Below are 10,630 nucleotides of genomic sequence, written 5' to 3' on the forward strand. Positions count from 1 at the left end.
GCGTGCGTGCATACGCTTCCGCCACCGAGAGCTCGCTTCTGCCGGGGTCCCGGTTTTTGACCGGGTGACCAGACCACGCGAAACTCACGGCGCGCGTGCAGTGGCTGGTCATTGACTCCGGCCGAGATCATCTCGTGGGTTTTGGTTGGGTGGTCGCCTCGCCGTAGAGTGGGGAAGTAGCTACGTGGGAGAGTGGGCTGCACTGCACTACTGCTGCCTTGCTGCCGCCCCGCGCACCACCTGCGTCACTCGCACCTGAAGCAAAAGCCACCACCGCTCGCTCGCTGGTCCTCCTTGCCCATTTGCCTGATCCATGCATCCATCGAACGCTTTTTGACCCAGGTTCTCTGTTCCTCGTGTGTATCACAATCCTAAAATACAATGTATGTTTCTTTAATATTTGTATTTTTATTTTATCTCGCACCTACCCTTCTATCCTCGTACTTTTTATTTATTTATTTAGAGATACATTACTCCTCTCGTCTCGAGTCTTTTGCTAGTAAATCATACATAAATACTTATATTTTAAAACGTGTCTATGTATTAAGTCTCTTCTCTCTAGAAAGAATGATGTACAACCTGATAAAAAATAAAAAATAAGAGACTTTTTTATTATCATTGAAAAGTAACTTGAGATATATAAAATTTTAGTATAAAATTTCAGTACCTAAGAGGTGCATTGTATACTAAACTTTTTACACCTCAAGATATTTTTTCAACTACCAAAAAAAAAAGCTAAAAATCGTAGTTCTTTATCATACCAGCCTTGGTCTAGCCTGTTCTTTCCCAGCACGGTCGTCGGTCGCTGCCCTACCTAAACCGAGCTATAGCTATAGCTGTAGCTTTAGCTCGTAACTCTTCCTCTCGCCTAAGCAAACATGCAACATGACTCGCGTTTAATCTCATTAACTTGGCCTAGCCACACTGCCTACGATCGACGAGACGCAGGCACCAAATTAAGGGGTGCGTACGTCATGCAACTAGCTAGCTACCACGTGATCGAAGTGAGAGGTGAACACGTACATATGCACTAGCGCCCAGGGCAAGGGAGAGACACCCAGAAATAAGGGCGTAAGTAGGTAGGCCGATCAACCCGTTTATAAGCCAATTAAGTGGGTTGTCCACCAGATTACCCACTTGCAGAATCCATCCCTTGAGGAGGCCCGGCCGACACGCACGTTACGTGGTACTCTCCTATTATCGGTTTCAACTGTTCTGTTTTTGGTAACAATTATGTCATTTGATACTATAGCCAATTTAGCTACCGTTTTTTATTTAACGTCGTTGACTTTTTACATGTATGATTATTATTTATCTTATTTAAAAATTTTGTGCAGATATGCAAAATTATAAGTAGTTCCTTTGCTAGCAAATCAAATCATAGCAACATAATTAATAATTATATAAATTTTAAATAAGATAAATGATTAAACGCGTAGATCCAAGATCAATAATGTGTAATAGAAAACTGTTTGAGATTTCTGACCAATGCAATGTTGACAGACACGTACTGCATGCTTCCATCTCGCTGGTTTGAAGAGGACGGATGGCACTGTTGAACAGGACGGTACCCGATGCTGGGCACCGCTAATGGTGGTACTTATGAACTGGTGTTCGATCAGACGCTGTTGTGGCAGGTGAGACACCTTAAAAGAGACGGCCGGCCGGCGACGACGAAGGCCTGGCTAGCTAGACCCCCATTAACCTAGGCATTGCGTGATCGAGACGGTCTGGAATTTCATGGGTTAATTAAGGGTACGAACCGAATGATGCATGCATGTGACAGTACCAATTGAGTTCCATTTCACACCAAGTTGATCGATCCGCCCGTTACCGTCTCAGTCCTTAAATATAAGTATTTCCAGTAGAAATTAACGTTAGAAAAAAATAGATTACATTGTCCCTCAATAAATAAGAAATAGATAAGGGTAAGATTAAAAGTGGAATAAAATAGGAGAAATAATACTTATATTTTAGGATAATATTCAAATGCTATAATTACTTGCATTTTAGGACAGAGAGAGAGAGTAATAAGTGACCTCTAAAAACACCTATCATTTTAGAATTTAAAAAACACAACTTCTAAAAAACAACATTGACCCATATTTCTTATTACAATTTAAAACTGTATTAACAAATATATCATTTTGTTCAAATGCTTTTCAACGTTAATTGATACGTACGGTCTCAATATATTCAAAGCAGATATATACTCTTTAAAAATAAGAAATATATGCAAAAAATTTAATAGTAATAATATCTTAATAATAATTATTTTAAGTTAATCCTATGTCAACCCACGAGTAATATCTACTATCTTGATATACGTACGTAGGGTGGTCCACGCCCAGGAGCACATATATGCACGCATACCGCAACGCCAAGGTGAGCACACATGTATGTGTACAGAGGCGCGTCTTTTTGATCGATCAGTGTATTGCCAAGCTGCTTATTGGCGACCGTTTCGCCACCGGGTCGGTCTCTCTTCTCGTGCCACTCGAACAAACACAGATTAGGCCAGTCCTCCGGCGATTATTGCGCCCTCCTCTCCCTCTCCATCTGCCAACGCGCACACACGTCGCGTCAATACACTGATTCCGCGCGCGTGTACGCGCTGCAACTGTGGTACTATAGTACGCGCGACCGACTGTTTTGGGTGGTTTTTTCTTTTACTCCCTCCGGACGTTTATGGTAAGATTTGGTCGGATAAGTACTTTTGTGTTAAATTATATTTAGAAAACCTAATATGTTTTTGATATTATAGTAGCATTTGTCGAGAAGGATGTGTGTATATTGTTTGTCTTGTATTTAAACTACGCATTTAAGAAATAATTGATTGTCATAATTTTAAAACGTTAACCAAATTTTATTATAAACGATAAATATTTTTGACCAAAACGAGCATTAGTTTTCAAGCTTTGTTTTGCTTCCAGGGATACGGACACCCATTAAAAAAAGAGAGAAAGATATATGGGAGGAAGAAGAAGAGAAGGAAAAAGGTAACCAACTCTCATGTTTTACATTTTATGGATCCACCACAGTTTGCTTTCTCTTGAATCTTTCGGTTATATAAGCGGCGGTCCCCGGCCATGCATATATACTGACGTCGATCGATCTCCATGGACATTGGTTGCTCAAAAGTTCAGAGCTATAGCTTAGGTGGTGCTATATATAGATCCTGACTAGATTTGCCTACTGCTGTGTTGGGTGATTGATTGATTAATTAGCCTGCATGTCACGTTAACGTTGCCATCTAGGAGCACCAAAAAAAGGCTCGGTGCATTGCATTTACGGATTCATCCCAAGTGCAACAGGTAGCTGGATCAGTTGTGCACCGTGCAGAGTGCAGCCTATCACTCTAGTTAAACAGCAATGGTTTGTTGGCCGCTGGGAGTGTGTCTATGTTTTTTTTTCCCCTTTAAGGCCTGTTTAGTTTCTAAAAAAATTCACGTTCAAATCTTTGACACATATAGAGCATTAAATATAGTTACAAAATAACTGATTGTACAGTTCGGAAAGAAATTGCAAGACAGACTTTTTGAGCCTAATTAGTCTATGATGAACTATAACTACTATAGTAGCTCACATGTGTTGATGACAGATTAATTAGACTTTAAAAGTTTGTCTTGTGATTTACTAACACCCTATATAATTAGTTTTTTAATTAGTCGTTAAAATAGTCTTCTAACATCCAGTCAAACATCCAATATGACACCCAACCTAAAAGTTTTCGCGAACTAAGCGCAGTATAAACGTGTTCTTTATTGGAGGCCAATGGCGGCTCGTGTGGACGGTGTTGTGCAGCCTGAAGCCCTGAAGCCCTCAACAAAGCTGACCAAAGCTCACACAAAGCCAGTATTTATCACGGGCGGGTCATGTATTCTGAATAACGCGGAGAGAATGGCCTACGTGCAGCCCAAATATGTTGGGCCGCAACAGTAGTGTAGGCAACGTGCGGGCCATATGGTTTTGGGCTACAGTGGGTCCGTGGTCTCCATGTGGCCCATGTAGTATGGCCCAAAACTGGTAAATGCTGTCTCCAATCTGCTGGGCCGTGCCACGGCGCCGCCCGCACCAATCCGCTCGTCGCCGGGCAGGAGGCTCCGGCGCGGCGGCGTGCCACCGCGCCGCCGACCGGTGCTCTTTTCCTCAGCTGCTGAACCGTGATTTTTAACCGCCTCGTGCCGTCGCCAGCACCGAGTATGCAGTGACGCAGACACATGGACACTCGATCTCTGTATAGCTCGCATGGAATTGGCGAATCTGGTGATCATCACCTGATCTGCACTGCTGCAACAAATAATACAGTAAGTACTCCCTCTGTACTTATCTAGATTGATTGGTAAAGTTAGCAAGGGGTAGATGCGTGATCAACCCTAACAATGAGCACCTCCTTTCAGTGTAGAGGCAGAGAAAACCTTTCAGATCTTGTAAGCTACTACATGATTCCAAGGCTACATTCAGTTACACATACATACAAGTCATTACACTCCACAAAAATGGTTAGGAATAAACTAAACTGCCCCAATCAAAACTGAATATTTGCTAAAACTAATCAACCATCCTAGTGCACCAGATTACCGGGGTTACAACACTCTACACTTCATTCACACAGCTAAAACTGCACCAGAAATAGCTCGGTAGCAGACTTTGGCTACACCAAGAATTCTACCGTCAGTGTGAGCTGGGGGAGGCCGTCTTCTCCGGCTTCGACAACTTCCCAACAGAGCGCTTGACATCGGTCAGCTCCTTCACAACATCGGCCATTGCCGGCCTTCGGCTCGCCTCCTTCGCTGTGCATCTAAGAGCCAAAGACAGTACCTTCCTAACCTCCTCTATTTCGACGGTGCCGTAGACTTCCTCCATCAGAGATGGGTCGCAGACGAGTTCAATTTGGTCGGTGCCATTGAGCGTGGAAGTCACCCAGCTGACGATGTCCATGTTGTCGGGGAACGAAGGATCCACGGCCTGTTTTCTTGTTAGCAGCTCAAGTAGCACAACGCCGAAGCTGTATACGTCAGACTCGACGCTACTCCTGGTGGAAAATGCCAACTCTGCAAAGGAACCACACAAATTGTAATCTGTAACATGAGTATCATGTCCATAGTTTTGAGTAGTTAACCTCATCGGCAACCTCATTAACTACACAGTAGACGGAACTATATGAGTAATAGTTTTTTCACTTAGTGGCTGATTCTCTTGTTTTTGGTTTTCCACTAGTATTTATTTATTAAAGATGTTCAATTTCTTTTCATTCTATGCTTCAGGGATTTAGTATCCAATGCTATCAATTTTTCAGTTTTCACATACAAGTTCTCTGGCATTGTCCCATATAAGAAATAGAGGGTGCAGTTACTGGTTACAGCTATGCATAATTGGATTGAAACATTGAGATTTCAATAAGTTGCTTCAGAGTGCGCCAGCTAATGTTGAAACAGAACTATGGAATGCTTAGTTTCAGACATACCTGGGGCCATATAGCCAGTGGTGCCAATAACTCCAGTGGTCTCTGTAGCAACAGAAGATTGGTCCATGAGCTTTGCAATGCCAAAATCTGATATATGTGGAACCATGTCCTTGTCCAAAAGTATGTTTCCAGGCTTAATATCTCGGTGAATGATTGCAGGGCGACAGTCATCGTGTAGATATGCTAGGCCATGGGCAGTATCAAGAGCTATGTTGTAGCGCACACTCCAGTCCAAACTTGGAGGAGGTTGGATCCCATGCAGAACATCACCAAGGCTACCTTGCTCCATATAAACATAAAGCATGAACCCATACTCACTTCTTAACCAAAATTCTTTCAGTTTTATCAAGTTCCGGTGCCTAATTTTACTTAATGTCTTCAATTCTCTGATCATGCTTTTATACGAACCTCTCTGTGCAGATATTGCAAGCTTCTTCACAGCATATACTTCTCCTGACCTTAGTGTTGCCTTGTAAACAGTTCCATGAGCACCAGTACCGATGATATACTTGTCATCAAAGTTTTCAGTAGCCTCTATAACCTCATTTAATTTAGAAGAAGAGCCTTCAAACAAAGTACTGACTGCTTCTTCACTTTTCGCCTTTGGGTGATGAAACTTTAAAAGAATGCAGCTCAGTATAAGTACAACAACTGCTCCAACAAACAAAGAACCAATAACTATAACAGCAATCTTGAATTGTTTGTGTCCTCCTTTGGTCACTCCACAAGGTTTCAAAACATTAGAAACCTTGCAAGAAGAATCTTCGGTATGGCAAGAGATACAGAGGTCTGGATTGCCATTAAAGGAGCTTGGTGAGGAAACCAGAAACTTCAGAAGATTTGCTGGGACCGGACCACTGAATCTATTGTAGGAAACATTTAATACATGTAATACTTGTAAGTTTCCTAACATGTCAAGTCCTCCAGTGAGGTCATTAAGAGACAAATCTAAACTTTGCAGCTCCATCAAATTCCCCAATAGTGGTGGAACATCACCAACAAGTCCATTACTACTGATATTCAAGGCAATGCCCAGTTTTATCAACCTTCCTAACGACGAAGGGATACAACCCCCAAGAATGTTGCCACCAAGTTGCAGCTCAATAAGCATATCCAACTGTGAGAGGGAATCAGGTATGCCCCCACTGAATTTATTCTCTTGCAACCGTAGTTGTGACAGAAATTTAAGGTTGCTTACTGTTGTGAGTACCGAACCATTCAAAGAGTTGAAACTCAAGTCAAGCATGTACAGCCTGGAACAATTAGAAATTTGCACTGGAAGCACACCTTGTAGGCTGTTATGTGAGAGGTTTAGCACTCTCAAATTCACCAAGTCTCCAATTTCAGCTGGTATTGGACCAAAAAGCTTGTTTCCTGACCAGTTTATCATCGTAATATTTACACATCTACCCAAGCTTTCTGGAATGTTTCCACTTAAGGAATTATGACTCAGATCTATATAACTAAGATTTGCACAGTTTCTAAATTGTGCAATGGGCCCACTTAAATTATTGTTTTGCAGAATGATTCGTTGCAAACCTGGGCAGTCCACAACATTGGATGGGATGCTACCATTTAGAAGATTAAAGCCCAAGTCCAGGACTCTCAATCTTTTGCCTGCACAAATGTTAGATGGTATTCCACCAGTAAAACTATTGTTTGTGAAATCAATTTGGGTTAAACGACTATTAACACCCAAATCCGGTGGTATGATTCCAGAGAAGAAATTATTGAACAGTGTAATGTTCTGCAGGAACTTCAGGTCAGCTAACACTGGAGGTAGCCTCCCAGTAAAACCGTTTTCATAGAGAAGGATACTTTCCAGGCTCTTGATTGCCCAAATATCCTCAGGGAACTCCCCAGTTAGGTGATTTTGGAACAGAAAGAGTTTCTCTAAGTTGCTCAGATTTGCTAGCTCTTTAGGAACAGTGCCATTGAGCTCGTTTGCATCCAACTCCAGCCACACCAGCAACTGGCAGTTACCTATCTCAGGAGGAATTGGCCCAGACAGTGAGTTCTGAGAAAGTAAAAGTTTAGAGAGGTTTCTCAATAAGCCAAGAGATGCTGGAATCTCGCCTGAGATATTATTGTTGACAAGTGCAAGCTGTGTCAAGCTGCTACAATGCTCTAGCCATGATGGAATTTCGCCGCTGATCTGATTAAATGACAATATGAATATCTCCAGCTTGCAGTCCTCAAAACTGAATGTTATCTCACCTGTGAAAGTATTTGAGGTGACATCAAATACCTTCAGTCCTTTGATATGGCTCAAGGTTTTTGGAAAACTCCCACTGAATTGATTATCTAGTAGATAGAGCTCCTCCAACTTGGTGCAGTTGCCAAGTGAATCTGGTAGAACTCCAGATAATTTATTGCTATGCAACCATAGGTATCTAATATTAGTCATTTCTCCAATTGCTGAGGGAATAGAACCACTGAGATTATTAAAATGGAGGTAAAGTTCCTCCAGAAAATGATTCTTGAACAGCCCCTCTGGTATTTCGCCAGTGAGGGAATTACTGTACAAAGAAAGTGAATGCAGTTTTTTAATGTTGCCAAGGGATGCTGGTATCTCACCAGAAAAATTGTTAATGGACAAATCCAATTGATTAAGCATGCTGCAGTTGCTCAAATCATGAGGGATTGAACCAGATATGCTGTTATTTGACAAGCTAAGTACTTGTAGGTTCTTCATAAATCCAATTTGGAGCCCTAGAGAACCAGAAACTCCAAAAGATGACAGGTCAAGAGAAATCACATCATTCTTTTTGTCGCAGGAAACACCAGTCCATTTACAAGGAGTTGCATCAGAAGCTGTCCAACTGGAACTTATGGAAGGAGGTAATATGAGATCCCTAGACAGAGCAAGAAGGGCTAGACCATCTGATGTCAAACTCCATGATGATGAAACAAAAGTGAAGAAGAAGAAAAACCAGTGCCACATAACCAGACTCATTTTGTGCCTGAAAATATTTTTACAGCGGTTAGCAGAAGATTACTTTCTGTCTACTTCATGGGGGAAAGAAAAATGAAGTGGTTCCTAGAATTGTCGCATAAATTCATACTCCATATTGAGTACAAAATAACAAAATTTTGGGCAATCATTGGTCAAAATGCTCAATTTTAGAACAAAGTAGCCTGTGCGACCTATGTAATTGAGTGGTATGGGCTAGTATACTAATGCACTATTAATTTTGGACAAACCAAAACTTAGATCTAATGATAGTATTTTTAAACAACTAGATGATAATTATTGTACAGTTTACAAATTTCCTATATTTTGATTATTAAAATGTATTAAATAACATTTGTTATATAATACCCCCTCCGTCCCAAAATAACTTTATTTTTTAGTTTTTAGATACAATGTTTGACTATTCGTCTTATTTGAAATTTTTTCCGATTAAATGATAAAACATAAATAATACTTTACGCATGACTAATTTTTTTGAGTTTTTTTTATAATTTTTTCAAATAGGACGGATGGTTAAACGTTGAACACGTAAACCAAAAAATAAAGTTTTTTTTGACGGAGGTAGAAGTTTTATTGAATTTTAGACAATTAAATAACGATTAGTGGAGAATCAAGGTTCACCACATTGATGTCCAAATGTCTATTTTCAAATTAATCAAAAGTTACATAAGCAAATGCAATATGTCAACCAGGTCTTGTGCAGAAAACGATAAAAAGTCAACGGAGTCCGCCGTTTTCTCCTCCCCAGGTGAACTCTAGAATGTTCAATGAGTAGCAAAAAAAAAGGAACACCTTTTTGGCCTCTAGCAGTTCAGTGAAAGCACTAATTTGCACGGAACAGTAGCTAAGAGGTAAAGCATGAAAGGGATCCCACACGGGCCCTGGGCACTCCAACCTGGATCTCAAGGGAGGAAAGAGCATGAATCCTCAAAATAAAGGCTACAAAACACTCTAATTCGCTTCAAAATCACAACGAAACAGATGAATTTAGATATCATCATGTTCGCTTATACCCCGAAGTTCGATTGGAGCCAGGAGCCGGGACAGCAGGTGCATCTGCCAGGAAACCCCACAATGGTAGAGATAGAACAGTTCAATTGCAAGAACAGTACCCAAAAAGTTCCTTTTTTTCCCTAGTTGGAAGGAGAGGATTCTAGCACCAAATCTGCTCTTCAATTGGACATTACCCTAGAACCTACCAGATCAGCATCAAGAAGCAGGCGCCCGTGTAACTAGACCAAGAACCCAAGCAACTAAGCGCAATGCAAGAAGATAATATCGAAGAACAGAACCAGGCCCTAAGAAAGATCTCAAGCATGAAGCATCAGTATGCACGAATCATGACCCATTGCTCCGCCGGAAACAAGCGAGGAAGAACAACCAAAATGGGGGACAGATAACCGTAACCATAATAAACCATAAACGAGCAAGATGAAGAACAAGAAGCACGGCACGTACCCGCAGACGAAGCTCCTGGGGGAGAAGAAGAAGGCGAGCCACTGTTCTTCTAGTGGCGAAGCTGCCCGTCCATGGCGGAAAGAGACGGAGCAGCGCTGCAGCACACGGGAGGGATGGAAGACGAGGATGCAGCGAAGGCAAATGGAAGTACTGTTACCTCACTCGCGGAGTCGCGAAAGCACGCACTAGTACAGTAGTGCTCTCTCACTTTCCTCTCGACAGGATCAGATAGTTCAGATGTGCAACTGTGCTTTGCCTTGCAGATGCAGTGCCTCTGATGGTGGAGGTGGTTGCCGTAGTAATGGCAACGAGACGCGGCCGACGAGGAGGGCGGTTTCACACGCATCCGAGACAGGTGTGTGTACGCGGGGCGGGGGTTCGCGGATACGTGAATACACGTTCACATTTGTCTTTTGCTTTTACTACGTACTCCGGAGTACCAGTAAAACTAAAACTGATGTATTATACAGGCTTCTCGATAGAATGGTTCTAGTAAAAAAAATGCTATATAGAATGAAGTCACTTTTTCTATAGTGCTAGGTTTTAATGTGGGTTCTACGAAATATTGCTTATCACTTTACCCTCTCTCTCACCTCTCTTCTCTCTAAGACTCCGACGTCCTCTCACCTCTCTGTGCGCTCTCTCTCTGGCCTCTCTCTCATCGACGAAGCAGACCCAACGGCAGCGAGCTCGGCGTGCTGCCTGGCGGCGGAGATCGGCCGAGCGCAGTC

At 42.0% G+C, this 10,630-nt stretch overlaps 1 protein-coding gene across 2 annotated transcripts; it reads right to left on the minus strand.

Moving 5' to 3' along the window:
• Positions 1 to 4,294: 4,294 nt before the first annotated feature.
• Positions 4,295 to 10,149, minus strand: LOC102699888 (receptor-like protein kinase). Of its 2 annotated transcripts, XM_040526815.1 has the most exons (3): positions 9,900 to 10,149; positions 5,468 to 8,430; positions 4,296 to 5,054 (listed from the first exon to the last, which is right to left on the minus strand). In XM_040526815.1, the coding sequence occupies exons 2-3, from the start codon at positions 8,421 to 8,423 to the stop codon at positions 4,675 to 4,677; spliced, it is 3,336 nt and encodes a 1,111-aa protein (XP_040382749.1). In that variant the 5' UTR covers positions 8,424 to 8,430; positions 9,900 to 10,149; the 3' UTR covers positions 4,296 to 4,674. The 2 variants fall into 2 exon arrangements, with proteins under 2 accessions (XP_040382750.1, XP_040382749.1); XM_040526816.1 differs by lacking the exon at positions 9,900 to 10,149 and having other exon boundaries at positions 4,295 to 5,054; positions 5,468 to 8,431.
• Between the last annotated feature and the right edge of the window lie 481 nt (positions 10,150 to 10,630).

The sequence above is a fragment of the Oryza brachyantha genome, chromosome 8 (assembly GCF_000231095.2).
Source record: "Oryza brachyantha chromosome 8, ObraRS2, whole genome shotgun sequence".
In the NCBI taxonomy this organism is placed as follows: Eukaryota; Viridiplantae; Streptophyta; class Magnoliopsida; order Poales; family Poaceae; genus Oryza; species Oryza brachyantha.